This window comes from Petromyzon marinus, chromosome 1 (assembly GCF_048934315.1).
Source record: "Petromyzon marinus isolate PM22_M1 ecotype Great Lakes invasive population chromosome 1, UKy_Petmar_22M1.pri1.0, whole genome shotgun sequence".
Lineage (NCBI taxonomy): Eukaryota > Metazoa > Chordata > Hyperoartia > Petromyzontiformes > Petromyzontidae > Petromyzon > Petromyzon marinus.
In genome coordinates this window covers 32,049,913-32,068,305 of record NC_133667.1, presented here as the reverse complement: position 1 = coordinate 32,068,305, position 18,393 = coordinate 32,049,913, and the positions used below count along the sequence as shown (strand labels likewise).

The window sequence follows — 18,393 nt, the reverse complement described above, 5'->3', positions numbered from 1 at the left end:
TCCACCCGCCGTTGTAAATTAAGTCATCGCGCGCGCAACTGCGTGCGTTATGCCAAATCGTTACCATTTACATGTTTTGTTTTGCTTAAATGTGTTCGGTTGTTGTGTCGGGGCGAAACGACCAAATCGCACGCAATGTGCCCCCCTGATCTCGTCACACCTCCAAAGCTAAGCAGGGTTAAGCCTGGACGGTGCCTGTATGGGAGACCACCACCACCACCATGCACAAGCTGGTTGCCATAGCGCTTGCGGGGCTGACGTGGTGATCAGTAGGGGGCAGTGCAGAAACATTCCACTGTCGATCTGTGCAGTACTTCTATGCTTCCTCACGTCTGTGCTCCTCGCCCCGCGATCACCAACCCGCGCTGCCCAGCGTGGTGAACTATGGTCAAACAACCCCCCCCCCCCCGATACGTCCCACGCAGGCACGGGGGGGGAGGCCCTCTCTGTCGAGATTATTCAGAAAAAATGTTTTTTAAACACCCCCACACGCTCGCTCTGCGTAACAACATTTTGCAGCGGCGGCGGCGGCGGCGGTCGCCGACGGAATTTGACCTCTCACGGCAAGGCACTGGAGTGTGCACGATGGAGGGAATAAACGCGGGTACGTGTGACCGGGTGTCCACGTAGCCGCGACGACGATCGCCCCCGTGCAGTCATGCCCGGCGGTCACGGGGGGGGCGAGTGGGCGCGCGGCGTGTAAACATGCGCCTTGATGAGACCGACTCGCAGCGATTGGCTCGCTCAACTTTGCGTAGGCAAGTAGCACCCGTCCATCCCAACTGTCCGTCCGTCTGTCCGTTCCCCCACCCCTTAACCAGCGCAACCACCCGTCCGTCCGTCCGTTAAAATGACTACATCTTCATCGTTAAAATGACCATATTTCTCCTGTTGTTGAGGTCATCGTTGCCGATGTTGACATCGTCGCAGCCGCCCACCCCCCGCACCACGTTCTATGCTGCAGCTTTGAAATACGCACCGGTCTGGGGACCGCCCGGTCCCGTCTTTTATCGCTAAGTGTCATGCACGTGCCTTTGTTTTTTGCAAGCAGGGGCAACCTGGATCTCGGCAGAAATTAGAATAATGTTTAAATAAGCAAAGGTCTCTTTCCTTGCCAAAATATGAAATATAATGGTATTTTGGTTCGTCCGTCTATCGACTTTCAGGTAAAAAATTTTTTTTATCGTAACATTTGTTTAAAGCAGGAAAATCCCGGACCGATTTTGATTTCGCTGTGCTTCATCAGCACGGTGTGGCCACCATGAACAAAAAGGCAGTCTCTTGTTTGTAGGCGAGAGTCCTCTGTGAACATTAATTTGAGATGGTTACTTATTCTTAAAGATTATCAGCGGATCTATGTGCTGGCAGTAATGCGCAAATGGCCTCTTGAGAATTGCGTCATGGGGTTCTTTAATTTCAACCGGTAGATAAATATGCCCATGAGTTAGCTTTCACATCAATGACCATCAACATCATCATCAAATCTCTCTTTGAAACTAGGTGAGACCCCCATCGAGACTAAACATTTCATGTTCAGGGAGACCTGGGTCGTGAAACAATACATAGCGCGTCATGAAAGATCAAAAACGGCAAACAAAGCTGAAATATGAGCCAAAACAGGAAAAAAAACCCTTAAAAAATACGCAGCATCAAGCAAGACAAAACAATTTCAGCGGGATTAAAGTTTAAAAATAAAACTGATGCTTTTAAACAAAATACAAAAAAAAATTGTTTGGGAGGTAATGTTAACAAAAAAAGATCCCACTCGCATTCCATATTGCCCAAGCATTGATTACAAAGGCTCATTAAAAACTGGGAGCATAATGATGCATTGATTGGTCAATTAAAATAGATTTATTTTTTTACAATCGCGAAACATGCGTCGAGTCACGCGTGTGAAAATGGATTATTTTCGATTCGTAAGCCTTGCATGTAACACGCTCACGTGACCCCCATGCTCTGTGCCGCTTGTGGTCCGTAAATTCACCACAATTAATACAAATATAATCGGGTCTACTTGAATTTAATTGCGACACCAAATCATGAGAGTTTATCCGCTCTCGAGCAGGATAAATCGTTGCAGATTCGGAAACCGACAAAGGAGGAGAGTTCTTTTTAAATGTATAATTATAATTTGTAGCTCTTTATCAGTCCACTGCTGGACGAAAGCCTTGCCTCCTCCATGTCAATCATGGGATTCTTTGAACGATACCTCACCATGCTGGTCTCTGCAGCTTCGTGAAGGGATGGGGAAGCACAGAACTCTTTCAGTCCTTAGCGCCATGCCCAGCGGCCTTTGTCTCTCCAGTACTGATGTGTTTTCACACCGTACCAGGTGCTCATTTAAGGCTGAGGTAACTTAGGTGAATGTCCAGGATTGACTCGCGTATCGCTCATCACTGGTTGTCAAACTCAGGTCACCGGGTTTCGTAGCGTTTTGCGCTGACCGCTCTGCCACACTACAAATCCACCGCTGTGCCACGCTGTGAACCCTCCGCTGTGTGCCATGCTACAAATCTGCCGCTGTGCCACGCTATGAATCCTCCGCTGTGCCACGCTATGAACCCTCCGCTGTGCCACGCTATGAACCCACCGCTGTGCCACGCTACAAATCCACCGCTGTGCCACGCTATGAACCCACCACTGTGCCACGCTACAAATCCACCGCTGTGCCACGCTATGAACCCTCCGCTGTGCCACGCCACGAACCCTCCGCTGTGCCACGCCACGAACCTTCCGCTGTGCCACGCTATGAACCCACCGCTGTGCCACGCTATGAACCCACTCCTATGCCACGCTATGAACCCACCTCTGTGCCACGCCACGAATCCACCGCTGTGCCACACTATGAACCCACTGCTGTGCCACGCTATGAACCCACTGCTGTGCCACGCTATGAACCCACTGCTGTGCCACGTTATGAACCCACCGCTGTGCCACGCTATGAACCCACTGCTATGCCACGCTATGAACCCACCGCTGTGCCACGCCACGAATCCACCGCTGTGCCACACTATGAACCCACTGCTGTGCCACGCTATGAATCCACTGCTGTGCCACGCTATGAACCCACTGCTGTGCCACGTTATGAACCCACCGCTGTGCCACGCTATGAACCCACCGCTGTGCACCGCTATGAACCCACCGCTGTGCCACGCCACGAACCCTCCGCTGTGCCACGCCACGAACCCACCGCTGTGCCACGCTATGAACCCACTGCTGTGCCACGCTATGAACCCTCCACTGTGCCACGCTATGAACCCTCCGCTGTGCCACTCTACGAACCCACCGCTGTTCTAACAGCGCCCTTCATATGAACGCAATCAAATCGCGGTATCGTTCCGTGTACAGAGAGCATCTTGGTGGACGATAGACCTCCCCCCCCACCCCCAGCCCGCTCCTCTATGATGGCATGATGACAGACTCGGGCAGTTGAGGGGGTGGGGGGCAGGGATCGTTGCCACGCGTTGGCTCGCGCGGCTCGAAGTGGCTGTGCTCCGCTGCTTGTGCCGACAGACAGGCGGACCAGCTGCGCGCCTGTCTGTGTGTCTCCTCCCGGCGTCTAATTGAGCTGGCGTCAGCCGCCGCCTGCGAACAGGGGGCCTCGCTTCCGCAGCTCCCATAGACTGGAAGCCGTCGCATGTGCGTGGGTGCTTTTTTTTCTAGCTTTGCAAGCTCGTTTTCCATTTGCTGTCAAAATTGCGCCTCCTGGCACACTGCCCCTTCTGTTTTGGCAGCAGTCCCAGTTCTGCGTCCTGTCTGCCTGCCTGCATGTGCGTGTACACAAGTGTGTTGTTTACAAACTGTGGGACGTGTGAGAGATGTACAGCCGCACGTGTTGTTATTTTAATAAATAAACGCCCAATTGTCCGTGCATCTTCACCGCAGAATGTGCTTGACCTATATGAGCGAAACGCGACGTGCCGTGTTTATTTGAACCGGCGTGTTTTTTAATCTTTTGTCTGGCCAAAAGGACAGCCAAACGTCGAGTGAAATGTGTACATAATCTAAAACTTGAGAAGCCTTGCCCGGGGAAGATTATCTTGTCCTCCTGCCCCATAGCTAACCGCGCGACATATCCGTCGTTCACACCTGACCGGCTTTCTCCGCGATCGAGACGCTAACGGTTGAAGTGGCTGCATGTTGGGGGGTGATGCCACTTCCTGTGAATGTCAGGACGTGACCTTGAGCAGGAGGGGGGAGACTGGGGGGGGGGGGGGGGTACTGTTGCCTGTAGCCCTGACCGTGCCTGCCAAGTCCCAGCAGTTTAATGCCGGTTGGTTAATCTGTCTAGCAGGCGCACGCGCAAAGAAAAAATCTACTCCAGGTGGCAGATAAAAAGAAAATGCTGTCCCCTCCGCGCCCTTGATAGCAGGAACGTTTGAGATGAGCAGCTGCTTTGTTTTTTTTTGTCTCCTCGCGTTCGCAGAGTGAGGAGGTCGGGCAAGAAGCGTTTCCGAGGCAACAGAGCGGCGGACATTTTCGTCGTCGCCCGCACACCCACGGAGGAGGCCGGAAGATGGGGCGGAAAAAGATACAGATCGCCCGGATAACGGACGAGCGCAACCGACAGGTGAGGGCAATCTACCGCGGGGGGTGCCGCTGTCGCTCTTTTGGGGGGGGGGGGGCGGGTGGTGGTTGCATCGGTCGACCGAGTAATTTGCCCCGGCGAGCCCGGTCCTGCAACCGGGCCGCCGACTCGCGCTCGGCGCCCAACTTAGAGCTCAACTTAAATCGGCTGCCGCGTGATTTAAGCCGGGCTGAGTGTGCGGTGGCGCAAATCCAGGGATTGGTTTATGGGGAAATTGCCCGACTGTCCAGTGTGGAGAATTTAACCCTTCAACTACCCGTTTGGTAACGCTTCCCTCGCACGGGTAGTGATTGTGGTGGTGGTGGTGGTGGCAGGACTATTCTGCGATGGGAACTCCATGGGCATGGGTTGGGCCATCCGTGGGGTAAAGGTGTAGTGCTGCAGACCTGCAATTGCTTTTTCTCACCACTGCCACCAGATGGGCCACCACCACGCAACAGTTTCCACCTCCCCCCCCCCTCCCTGCAATCTGCGGGGCTTGTGGGAACTACTTGGCCACTCTTGTGGCGAGATGTTAACTCCCTCATCTGGAATGTAGGAGGTTGCGGGTTCGATTCCAACCCAGATTCTTGTATATTTAGAGTTCGCATGTTCTCCCCGTGGCCGCGTGGATTTTTCTCCGGGTTCCTCCGGTTTTTAATTTTCCATTCACATTTAGTATTGACGTGCGTTTTGAGAATTTGGCTGGTATAAATTTCCACGTCATGATAAGCCACTTCGTCGAGCTATCATTTTTTCGGCCGGCTCGCTTCTGAAAAAAGAGCTGTTCAGCTCAGCGGGCCTTTCCTTGGTAGAAAAACAGCAGTGGTAGGGCAAATCCAAGGAACAGTGATGATCGCGCCACGGCCTCGTTGAAAACCGGCGTGACAGAGCCCATCGCCCTGGACACGGGCGGATGTTCCCACATCACCTGTTTGCGTTTCCCCGCGGTACCATGACGCTCGGGAATAATTTGCGGCGACGCTTTAATGAAGCTCGCGTCCGCCACCGTCACACAGGGGCCTCTCAGGCTCTAGTGGCTCAGCGTACCCCCCCCCCCCGGCCCGAGCGAAGAGTGGAAGAGTGGGCCCCCCCCCCCTTCCCCTCATCCCTCTTTGTGCCTCTCCGTGCTCGAGCACCAGAATTTACACGGCAAGTTGGAGGGCACGCGTTGCGCAGATCACAGTCGCCGGGTCCATTAGTTTATTAATTCTTTGAAAACCGCGACCTTTCTGATTAAAAGGAGACGCGCGCGCGGATGTGCGCATCTCGTTTTGTTTTGGTGATCGTTAAGTGGCTCGTTGGCCGATTGCATGATTGCACTCATCTTTGGCGGGCTCGCCGCGCGTGCGTTCACGTCCTTTTGAACCCTTTATCATTTTTTTAATTGGCGCGCTGCTCTCCAATGTTTCTCTGATTCACAGGGTTTTTTTTTTTAAATCACATCCATAGAAACAACAGACAGTTTAATGCTTATTACCAAAATCGTCCGTTCTAACTGTTTCCGCTCAGGACACTGCTTACGCCGTGCTCCCTGCGCCCCCTTGAGAGCAGCGTTTTGATGGCTAGCCCCCCGCTGCGCTCTCCTCTCGGAGATCCGGGTTCATTATCTGGCTATGTTTGCTCATTACCAGTGGCAATCATCGGTGGCAGGGGTTGAGACCGTGAAAATTTTACTTCATCTTCAGTAACCCCCCACCCCCGAGTATCTCAGTTTACCCACCTTTCGCAGGATTTCAAACGTAGCATCTCGGAGAGAGGCTGCACAACAGCAATAACTCAAAGAGGAAATGGCCACCCTTCCTCAAGCAGGGCTCGCCTGACAAATGTAACTCTCAAAATAAGGCCTCATTCTCAGGCAAGAATTTTAATCTACACAATTATTGTAGGTGGTCAGTGGCAGGTCATGGATCAGAGAACTGAGACCAGCGCTGAAAATAAAACAAGGTTCGAGCCCAGATTTCAGCCGCCCGCGATGAAGCCGGCTTCTCAACTGGAGCGAGGCGACGATCTGAGAAGTCCCGCTACGTCTGCTTCTGGAGGCCGTTCTCCTGCGCATGGGGGGGGGGGGGTGGGGGGGGGGGTTTTGGTGGGTCACTGCTCGGCAAAATTTCCAAGCGGGCGCTTCATCTCGCAGCATGATGCTGATGGCATCATTGTAAATAAAATGTGGAGAGGGAAAAAAAAAAGACTGCTGCTACTACTATGACGACGACCACAGTATTGGGCTCAGCGCTCTCACAGGCTTTTAAGCCCCCCCCCCCCCACCCCGCCACCCCGAGCCACACGTCCACTTCCGGCTTTCGGCGGATCCATAGAGTTCCGCGGCGATCTGTTCGGAGATAGAGACACCGCACGCGTCCTTGCGAATCTATTCCCGCCATGCGCGGGGGGGGGGGGGGGGGGGGGGGGCTTGAGTAATGAATGCATTAAGAGCGTCCGTTCCATTTGCAAGAAAACCATAATGGCACACGCCACCGTGGTGACCCTTGCTTGATATGCGGGGGTTGTGGCTCAACGCCGCACGTGCCCCCTCCCCCCCCCCATGGTATTGGACGTGGGAGGGGGGGGTGTGAGTTGGGGGGGGGGGACCCAACTAAGAGGTTGTAAGTGAATGATTCTGGAATGGGATTGAATTGCAGTGGAGAAAATCCCTGGATAAACTGCTTTCAGTGATGGGATTTGCAGGAGGTGCTTGGGTGAAATGTGCAGCCTCTCGCATCTCCTCGCTCACGGCGCCACCACGCCTCGTGGATTTTTTGAGCCCTCTGGAAAAGATTTTTCTCTTTACCCATTCCCCCACCCCGTCCGCCAGAGTTTAGTAAACATTCACGGTTTCGGAACATCAATGTGGCAACAGCGTGTCTATCCAGCAGAGGGGCGCGTCTTGATGTTAGGGATGAGCCGAGGGAATTACAGCGGAACGGTGAGGCATTGAAGGCCCGTGATGACGCACGGAGGGGCTGGCTGGAACACACGCGCGCGCGTGTGTTGGAAATCTGCGGAATTCACACGTTCGGCTGCGCTACGCAGATTTTTATGTTTTTTTTTTAAATAACCTTGCCCCCCCCCCCCTCAACCTCTTCCTCTCCTCCTTTGCTCACCGCCGACAACAAAATCTATGCACGCCTTGTCAATTTATACATCAGCGTTTACTTGGCAGGCAAGTTTGTACTGTAAGTGGGGTGCATCATAACACCAACATGACCCAGTTTGGCATTTTGGCACAATTTCAAATTGAGAACTTGCCGGAAAAGAATTATAGAAAATGTAATTATATTTAACGCTGAGCCTTAGAGGCATTCTCCAGGTTAAGCTTGAAATATGTGCATATTTTTGAGAGACTTATATTATTAAGAAAATAGACTTGTTTATTTTTTTGCCCATGACTCATTTCTGATCAAGTATGATGCGGAAAGGCACTAGCGCATATTTAGCGTGTTATTTTGAAATAAGAGTCAGGTTATTTATTTACATTGCTTGGAAATAAACGTTTAGTGCCCGAGGTTTTTGTCTTTTAACCCAATGGCTCTCCCCACCTCAACCGCAAATATGCCGCAGCATGCTCCCCGAGCGGAGGTTTAATCACGGGCAAAGGTGCGGAACGGACTGGACCAATAAAATCGCGTACACGGACGTACAGCGGCGGCGGCGGCACACTTACAGTGAGGGAAAAAAGTATTTGATCCCCTGCTGATTTTGTACGTTTGCCCACTGACAAAGAAATGATCAGTCTATAATTTTAATGGTAGGTTTATTTGAACAGTGAGAGACAGAATAACAACAAAACAATCCAGAAAAACGGATGTCAAAAATGTTATAAATTGATTTGCATTTTAATGAGGGAAATAAGTATTTGACCCCCTCTCAATCAGAACGATTTCTGGCTCCCAGGTGTCTTTTATACACGTAACGAGCTGAGATTAGGAGCACACTCTTAAAGGGAGTGCTCCTAATCTCAGCTTGTTACCTGTATACAAGACACCTGTCCACAGAAGCAATCAATCAGTCAGATTCCAAACTCTCCACCATGGCCAACACCAAAGAGCTCTCCAAGGATGTCAGGGATAAGATTGTAGACCAACACAAGGCTGGAATGGGCTACAAGACCATTGCCAAGCAGCTTGGTGAGAAGGTGACAACAGTTGGTGCGATTATTCGCAAATGGAAGAAACACAAAAGAAATGTCAATCTCCCTCGGCCTGGGGCTCCATGCAAGATCTCACCTCGTGGAGTTGCAATGATCATGAGAATGGTGAGGAATCAGCCCAGAACTACACGGGAGGATCTTGTCAATGATCTCAAGGCAGCTGGGACCATAGTCACCAAGAAAACAATTGGTAACACTATGCCGTGAAGGACTGAAATCCTGCAGCGCCCGCAAGGTCCCCCTGCTCAAGAAAGCACATATACATGCCCGTCTGAAGTTTGCCAATGAACATCTGAATGATTCAGAGGACAACTGGGTGAAAGTGTTGTGGTCAGATGAGACCAAAATGGAGCTCTTTGGCATCAACTCAACTCGCCGTGTTTGGAAGAGAAGGAATGCTGCCTATGACCCCAAGAACACCATCCCCACCGTCAAACATGGAGGTGGAAACATGCTTTGGGGGTGTTTTTCTGCTAAGGGGACAGGACAATTTCACCGCATCAAAGGGACGATGGACGGGGCCATGTACCGTCAAATGTTGTTGCCCTCAGCCAGGGCATTGAAAATGGGTCGTGGATGGGTATTCCAGCATGACAATGACCCAAAACACACGGCCAAGGCAACAAAGGAGTGGCTCAAGAAGAAGCACATTTAGGTCCTGGAGTGGCCTAGCCAGTCTCCAGACATTAATCCCATGGAAAATCTGTGGAGGGAGCTGAAGGTTCGCGTTGCCAAACGTCAGCCTCGAAACCTTAATGACTTGGAGAAGATCTGCATAGAGGAGTGGGACAAAATCCCTCGTGAGATGTGTGCAAACCTGGTGGCCAACTACAAGAAACGTCTGACCTCTGTGATTGCCAACAAGGGTTTTGCCACCAAGTACTAAGTCATGTTTTGCAGAGGGGTCAAATACTTATTTCCCTCATTAAAATGCAAATCAATTCACAACATTTTTCTGGATTTTGTTGTTATTCTGTCTCTCACTGTTCAAATAAACGATAAACCTACCATTAAAATTACAGACTGATCATTTCTTTGTCAGTGGGCAAACGTACAAAATCAGCAGTGGATCAAATACTTTTTTCCCTCACTGTATCAGCTCGCGAGGTTTAAGTTCAGCCGATTGTTTTCGATCGGATTTTCGCGGAGTTGCCACAGCCAGCATTCGTGTCCCGCGGCCTCGGACCGCGACTTCAGAGGCCGTAGAGTCTCTGGGCGCGACACCTGCCCACGGCTCGTCACGTAGTCCGCCCCATGAGGTTTTCGTTTTTATTTTTTGAAGCGCACTACTATCAACGGCTACAAAAATAATAAACACACACGGAATTCAAACGCCGCTCCGGCGTGTGAATCTTTTGCTTTCATTTTGCAAAAAAAGAAGAAATGTCGTGAAAAAAAGAGCTCGCCACAAAAAAAAGCAAGGCACGGCGTAAAGGTCAAGTTGTGAAGGCATTGGCAGCTTTTGTTCATATGTGGGGTGGGGGCCGGCAGGGGGGGAGAGTGGGGATGGGGGGAGGGGGTTGTGGTGACGGGTTGACCCCCATCCTCCCACTGTCCCCCCCACCCATCTCACCTCCCCCCCACCACCCTTGCCACGGCCACCCTCCTGTGAAGGAACCAAGCGCTCGCGCTGAAGGTGACCCACACGCCCTCCCACGCGCCCTCCCACCTGCTCCGCGCTGCGCGCACTGCCAGCTACGCGCCCTCCCGCAGGGGGCGGAGTGGGAGGGCGGAGTCCCCTGGTGGCCCGATGGGCGGGGCACATGGGTGGGCGGGGCTACCAGGGCTGTACCGCATCACAAAAGTCGATTATGCTCTCGACACGAATCGTCGATTCGTACGCGTTGCGCGCGGGCAGGGCGGTGGGGCGAAGTGATTTGCGCACGCCGCTGTGACCCCGAGTTCGATTCCCGTCTTGAGGGGGGAACGCCGGTGGCGAGTGACGTCCGAACAAACCCTCGGCCTCCTCGAGGTCGCTTTAAAAATGTGACACGTGGTGCAGTGTGCAATGTAAACATGAGGTTTTATGAGGCCACACCCTGCGCTGATGATACTTAGTGAAGCTGATACCACAATCGTCTCGCACGGACGATCTTTATTTGGAAAAAAAAAATGTTTTTACACATAAACCCAGAAGAGTGGCCGGACAGAGGTTTACGGTATTTACGTATTTCACAACAGTGACGAAACGAAGCCTGCCCACTTGCTCCCGTGGCTATCGCTTGGGCTAGGGGGGAGTATGTCCGTCGATGAATCTCCGATGTAAATATATACGTTACCCCCCCCCCCCCGCCTCTTGATTTCCCCCCTTCACCGCTCTCTGGCTCGGGTACGGCAACCCAAGTAGCTTCACAGCGACTGGGAAAAAAAATGACAGTGCAGCCTGTAAAAAAACAACTACTGGGTGGTGTTTCGGGCAATGGCCTGTACGGAAGCCCTGTAGCCGACTGACCAGAGTCATTTAGCAGTTTTCGTGTGTTCAGTCGCGACATCAAACGACTCGACAAGCCATCGTGTCGTTGCGCACCGAGGAGAAAATAATAATTTTTTTTAAAAAGTGCTGGAAAAGGAACCCGTCGGAAACTTGTCGAGGCTTGTTCGTGCAGGAAATGCAAGGGAAACTGCAAAAGCGTGTTCGATTTGGTATTTTGGAATTTTGCTTTAATGACTTCCCCGGGGGATGCCCTAACAATTAACTGCCTTGTACGTTTCAGGTACAACTGCGTTTTGTAAAATAAATAAATAAACGCCTTGACTTCGCGTCCCAATAATACTGCGATTGTTCCCGAAGCGCTGGTTTTCATTATGTTATATTTTTTTGCGGCATCGTTTCCTTACGTGCGTGTTCGGAATTTTTGTGTTCTCGCTAATTCGGTAAATCCGCTATTGATGTTACGTGTATGCGATTTTAAAAGCGTTATTGATTTCAACTGTGCTATGACTCCCGAGCCATTGCCAACCCACACTGCGACCAGCTTGGTGAAGTATGGTCAAATAACCTTGCTCAACACCCCCACTACCTGAGAACCCACACGGGCGTAGGGGAGGCACTCATCCAGCGACAGATTGATAAAAGGGCTGTACGTATGTTAATTGTCACAAAATGCATGAACAGAAGGGTTACTGTGCTAGATTTGAGGCTTTCGTGACTGCAAGGATTCATACTCTTTGTTTTTTTCGGTAAAGTCATGTAGGTAAAATAAAAAATAATATAATAATAAAACAACTCAATTAAATCACGACCTTTCGGAGGCAACACAAGCTTCCGTCTTCAGGTGGAACAGTCACAGCAAGATAGCTGCAGCTAGTTAGTAACTCTAAAACTACAACTGCAGCTATCTTGCTGTGACTGTTCCACCTGAAGACGGAAGCTTGTGTTGCCTCCGAAACGTCGTGATGTAATTTAGTTGTTTTATTATTCTTTTATTTTTATTTTACCTACGTGACTTTACCGAAAAAACCAAAGAGTATGGTTACTCTGCTGTTGAAGTATTCATCCCCATCCACTGCTTAGCCCCACGCTTAAGTCATTCGTTTAGTATGTACTCTGCTCGCTATTCATCGCCTTCCGCTTAGCACCGTCTTACCGGCTACACAGGAAGGCGGTCACAGACACACACAGGGGCGCAACCATCCTACGTAGCTGGTAAAATAAAAACAAAATTGTTTAGTTGTAGTTTTAGAGTTACTAACACAACGACAAACACGTATCTCTTCATACGTCAGTAGTAGTTTAACGTTAGGATACGCGTACAATGCAGTCATGGTGACGTTGAAAGGGATGAATATGCACACATCTTTTTCTCTAAAATCAGCTCAAGCATCCAGTAAATCACGTTACCTCAACGTAGCCACACCCACTCACGAACTCCTCCCCCTTTCCCTGCCACCCACTGTGAAAGCAGACGCTGCTCCTCCGTGTGGCAGCGTCCAGGCCCTCATGCAGCCTCTCCCTCACCATTCTCATATTTTCTGAGCCTTTTTTCCCGTTCATTTTTTTCATTCCTTTACCTCTTGTTTACTTCTTGTTACTTTACCGCTTCCTTTTCCATCCTTTCTCTTCTCTCCCTTTCACGTTTCTTTTCTTTTTCCATACATTCTATCCTTGAAGTTTACTCTCCTGCCCCGTCGTGTGCCCATGGATGTTAACAACATGTGAAAACTGTCATAATTCAGCCGACCGCGTCTCGAGTGAGTATGCTCGGCCAAATGATCACTCCATAAAATGTTTTTGTATGCTTTCCAGGTCCTGGTAATGCTCTCTCAAGGTCAGGCCATACTCTCAAAAAAAAACACCAACTTGCACTTCCACAAGTGGATATTTATTGCAAACTGTCGGTGAATTGCCCATCATTGTATTACTTTTGGTTTCCCCAGATTTAATTGGATTAAATACGAACAACTTCGAAATAAATGAAAGATTCGTGCGCGATGATCACAGGCCAAAGGGAGCTGCATTGTACAGAACTGTTGCTGCGCATTAATGGCGCAGCTTCGGCTCTTGCGTTTTGGGACCTGAGCAAGAGACAAGGCGACGGAATTTGTGCATGCGCACGCATGAGCACGCACACGCGCGCGGAGGCCGTGCGTGCGTGCGCATGTTCGTGCGTGTCGCTCTCTAGGCCCCCGACGTAACGGCAAAGCCCCGGCGTGACAAGCCGAGCCTCGGATGACGGCCGGGAGTTTCGACACGTGTTTGTGCAATCCCGCCTTCGTTAGCCGGGCCTTCGCTTTCCAAACAGGGTTCTTGGTTTCTGGTTTCCGCTCGGCACATTTTCTTCTCGCCGACGGCTTTCCAACAAAAATGTTTTGCTCGTGTCCCTGGCACAAAGCGCGGTTTGTGGAGCTCGAGGAGCCCTTATGGAGCGCGCGAGGAAGTTCCTTGAGGCTTGATGTCGATGTTTTGACAACTGCCTCGGTAAGAGTTGAAGCATTTAACCAACTGCCCGAGTCCTGGCTCGCGGAGCCACTTGCCCCCGCACGGACGGCACACTCGCTGCGGGTCAATCAAGCTCCACGTGCACGGCCAGGTGAGAGCATCCTTCAGAAAAAAAAATTACAAAAAAAATAACAACCCGACTTAAAAAAAAAGTAAAAATGTCGGTCTCTTCAGACCCGCGCAAGCATTGGGCGGCGCTCTTTAAGATCCCTTGGCAGTCCTGAAGTTCAACGTTCCTGTGGCAAGAGTCTTTTGAATGTAATCAATAATAATTTAATAGTCTTACTGCCGTTTGTAAAGCAGCCACCGGATGAAGGCCGGTCCCCTCGACGCTGTGTCGGTCATGGGGTTTGTTTTTAACAAATCCTCACCACGCTGGTCGGTGCGGGTTTGGTGAAGGAGTGGTGGTGGTGGGGGGGGGGGGATGCGGTGAAATGCAGAACTGGTTGGGATTTCTATTCGCTCGTCGCTGATGATAGCCGTGGCCGAGGTTGGAACTCTGTTCGCCAGGATTTCTTGGCGCAGTGTGCTAACTACTCTGCCCCGTTGCTTCACATCACCCCCCCCATATCTTTTACAGAGGTGAAATAAATCAGTGTCATCAGAAACTGGCATGCATTGGGTAGTGCTCATATCAGCTGTTGCTGGTCCCCTTAGCCATCGGTGGAAATTCAACGTTGCTATGACAGGGACCAGTGAAACCAGTCTATTGCAGATAAAGTTAGAGTAGAAATGCACCGAGATGAGGAAATCGATTAATTCCTCTAATATCACGTGTTAAATGTGTTATTGTTGAGTCGTGCAGAAAGAACAGGGATTTTTTTTGAGTTTTGTAATGAGAGGGCATTAATCAAAGTTACACCTGACAGGTTATCGCGTTCCTAAACAAAAACCAAAGCGCATTGTGCCCCTGAAGTCGCACCCAAAGAAACCCGCATATACTCTCTAGCGTTTCCTTCCAGAGTGCGTGTGTGTATATATCATCGAGTGTGTGTCAGATTGGGTACGTGCACACACGTGCACGTGGGGAGTGTGTGTTTTGTGTGTGAATATGTCTGTATGTAGGTGGGGAGCGGTGGCGCAGCGGTCGGCGTGCTCCGCTACGAGCCCGGCGACCCGAGTTAGATGCCCGCTCACGACCACCAACACCTGTGACTATTATCTGAACCGGTCCTGGGCCTCCGCTAGGTTGACTCAGCCTCAAATGAGTAATTTGTGCGGTGTGTAAACACCGCCACTGGGGGGACAAATGCAGCCGGGTGTGGTGCTGGCCACCCACCCCCTCGTGTGCCGTGCCGGCCTTCTTAGGTGCTCGTGAACGGCACTTGACCTAACAGCCTGTTAAGCCTATTCGAGACATTTTTGTCTTCGCGTAGATATGAAGATGTACGTGCGAGTGCACGTACTTAGTCTGTGCATAATTCAACACCACCATCAGCAGCTATGATCTCCCCACTGCTGAATGAGGACCTCCCCAATCCGTCGCCGTGTTCCACGGTCTCGCGATGCAGCAATCCGTCGAGCGCTTGCACGTGACGGACCGCTCTCATTGCTCCCATCGCGGGGCATGTCCCCTCCTTTGGTTGTCACTCCATCGTCGGTCTCGACCGCCGGCCATCGCCCCTTCCCGGTGACACCGCCCTCTGAAGCCCGCCGCTTATTTTCGTAACGGTCAATGTGATGTCTCTCAATCCCACATGTCCGTCTTGTGTCTAATTGCGAACGTGCCACTTTGCGCACATTTCACCCCCTTCGTTTCCGTGTTTTTTTCTTTGTCAACGTGTTGTGTGTCTGATCCGCATTGTCCGTGTGTTGCAGCGGATAACGTTTACCGATTACGCCGTTGATCCCCTATGCCCGTAGTGGCACGCCGCTCTTCACTATCAAGCTCCGTTTGCAGCGTAAAACAAAACGCTAAAACGGCGGCGTTATCTCTCTCGCCCATCGTGCCAGGTGACGTTCACGAAGCGTAAGTTCGGGCTGATGAAGAAGGCCTACGAGCTGAGCGTGCTGTGCGACTGCGAGATCGCGCTGATCATCTTCAACAGCGCCAACAAGCTCTTCCAGTACGCGAGCACCGACATGGACAAGGTGCTGCTCAAGTACACCGAGTACAACGAGCCGCACGAGAGCCGCACCAACTCCGACATTATCGAGGTGCGTCCGCTCAGCCGGCGCGGGGGGCACGCGCAAGCTGCTAACTGCCCCCCCCCCCCCCCCCCACCATTCCTACGACCCCCCCACTGCCCCTCAACCCCAGTGGTCCTTGCCGACGACGATTCTTGCGCTCACGCTTGCTGAACAAGCGTCGTCGCGCTGCTTCACGGAGAGAGAGAGCGGAATTCACTCAAAATGTCAGCGGCCGCGCTTATGCGTGGGACAAAGGACAAGTGCGCGTACGTGTGTGTGTGTGTGTGTGTTTGTGCACGTGCGTGGGTGCACGCGCGCGCGTGCCTGCGTCTGCGCGTCGTGTGCCCGAGCGAGCAGCTGCATCGACGAGCGGAGGACAAGGAGCCGGGGTGATTGGTTCGTTCTGCCACCGCTAGAGCTCGCGCCTGCAGAGGGATGGGAGGGGGCTCTCCTCTGTACGGGGGAGGGAGAGAAGGGGGTAGCGCATCGGCAGGAGGAGAGATGAAAAGGGACGAGGGAAATCTGAGGGGTGGCGGTGGTGGGGGGCGGGTATGCGGTGGCAGAGGCCGCGTCTTCACTTTGTAGGGAGGGCACTTCTCACAATCGTGACGGTGGTGGCACGTGCGTGCCTGCACGTGCGTTTGTGCGCGCATGCAGACGGGAGCGGCTGAGAGAGAGGGGCTGGTGGTGACCTCTTGAGTGTAGGTGTGGGGGGGGGGGGATTTTGAGGCTAATCCGATGTGTGTACCCGCCGTGTCTATCTCTTCTAACCCCAGCTTTAGTGCTAATACGAGCTCGGAAGGGCACCTTAAGTGGGAAGGTGAGCGGCAGCGTCAATGGTGGTGGGGGGGGGTGGGGAGCGTCTTTATTTTTCTTACCAAACGGTCTGTGACGTTCGCTGGTCAATCTCAATCACAACTTGACCAGGGTCGGTTCCAGGAAAGCCGCAGTCATTCCCGTCCCGGGTTTCATGTCATTTATTTCACCGCAGGTAGATGATGAGGCCTTGACGTTCGTCGACGTGTCGAGGGCGCGTTGAGTGAACTGCAAGGATGTTCTGCACCGCCGAGAAGTTGCGATTCTATGGCTCGAGCATTAGCGTTGTTTAGCCAGTTGTTTCTTCAGCATTTATATTTAAAATTCGGGGCGCCCCGAGAAATTACATCATGCAGAAAAACCCGCATTCGTTAATACGATAACCAACGCAGCCGAACAACCGCGCAAATAAACATTTTGACTGAGCTATTGACGTCAAAGGAAGAAACTAAATTTAAAAAATCCAATACGTGACCGGTCAAACCATATCCATTCTGGCCCGACTGGCCCATTTAATGTTTCCCCGACACGAACGCGCGGTCCACGCATTCGGAGGGCAAGAAAAAAACCTTTACGTGGGTGCCATATCATAAGCACGAGCCACATTCTCCCCTGGAATTAATAACGCCAGTTTCCTCCCCCTTTTTAAATGTCTCCCTCGGATTTTTTTTTTCCAACAGGCAACGCTGTTGTGCGCATTCCACTGATAAATGCTTCCCTCCACGTGGCCGTGCTAATTAAAGCCTGCTGGGCAGCTGCGGGGGCCCCCCCCCCCCCCCGCTCCCGCTGTAAAATTGCTTCTTGGTCGCGTGTCACATTTCAAACGCGGCCGCGAGTGGCGCGGGAGTGTTCGGAGCCTCTGCCGTAATTGTGGTACGAGGCGTAAGGCCTCGCCGTGCCAACGCGCTTGTGTTTTTCGTGTGTTCCCTTGCCTCTGCTCGTGCTCTTCGCGTACTCCCGTGTATTTGCGTGGGGTTTACGTGTGTGCGTAGGGATTGGAGCGGTGGGAGTAGCAAGTGGTTAGCGCGGTTACCCCCGCCTACGAACAACCCCTGCGAATCCAGTTTTATTCGTGCCCACGGCTGTGACAAACGTAGGGCCCGAGTGATCCGTTTCTCAACCGGTCCCGGGTCTCCCATCCAAGTCATCTCGGCCCCCACAATGAGTACCTGGTGTGGTGTGAAAGCATCGCGGCTGGGAAGACCGGGGGATGTGTGGTGCTGGCTACGCTGTCCCCTCGTTCGCTGCGTTGGTCTTGTTAGGTGCTCACTCACAGCTCCTTGCCCCCAATGGTCTGTGTGGCCATGGTGAGAAATATTTGTTTGCATGTCTATAGAATGTAAGCAGCCAGGTCTCGAGGTCACTGTGGCTGAATGCTGTTGATGCCACATCACACTTGCCATTTGATACATATATTCTGCTTGGTCATGTAAATGCTAAGCAATTGGCAGGTGCCCTCCAAGTTCCGCCCTTACAAGTCTCAATCCATCATATGGTTCCGTTAGGTCGTGCAAAAAAACAACCAACGACCAATACTACCTCAATTTTCTCCACCACAGTTTCCGTCAACACCACCACCGTCAGAACTTTTACCACCACCTCTGCCAAAGAAGAATCCATTCAGAAATGACAGAAAGCATCAGGTGATGTGGCAAAAGAATAGTTCATGCAAGCCTTACACATTAAAATTAGTTTCAAAAATGTTTTTCACCGGGAGACCAATTCGCTACACTTGAGCACCCACTTTAATCATAGGCGTCTGAAAACCCAGACGCGGACACAGGCAGC

At 51.7% G+C, this 18,393-nt stretch overlaps 1 protein-coding gene across 10 annotated transcripts in view; it reads left to right on the top strand.

Annotated features, from left to right (window-relative positions):
- The window catches only part of MEF2C (myocyte enhancer factor 2C), a 119,855-nt gene that overhangs the window by 52,464 nt on the left and 48,998 nt on the right, over positions 1-18,393 (top strand). For all 10 annotated transcript variants that reach the window (XM_076067116.1, XM_076067133.1, XM_076067130.1 and 7 more), the window contains exons 2-3: positions 4,430-4,573; positions 15,613-15,816. In XM_076067116.1, the coding sequence (XP_075923231.1) occupies positions 4,520-4,573; positions 15,613-15,816 (258 nt within the window). In that variant the 5' untranslated portion in view covers positions 4,430-4,519. The remainder of the gene's footprint in view (positions 1-4,429; positions 4,574-15,612; positions 15,817-18,393) is intronic.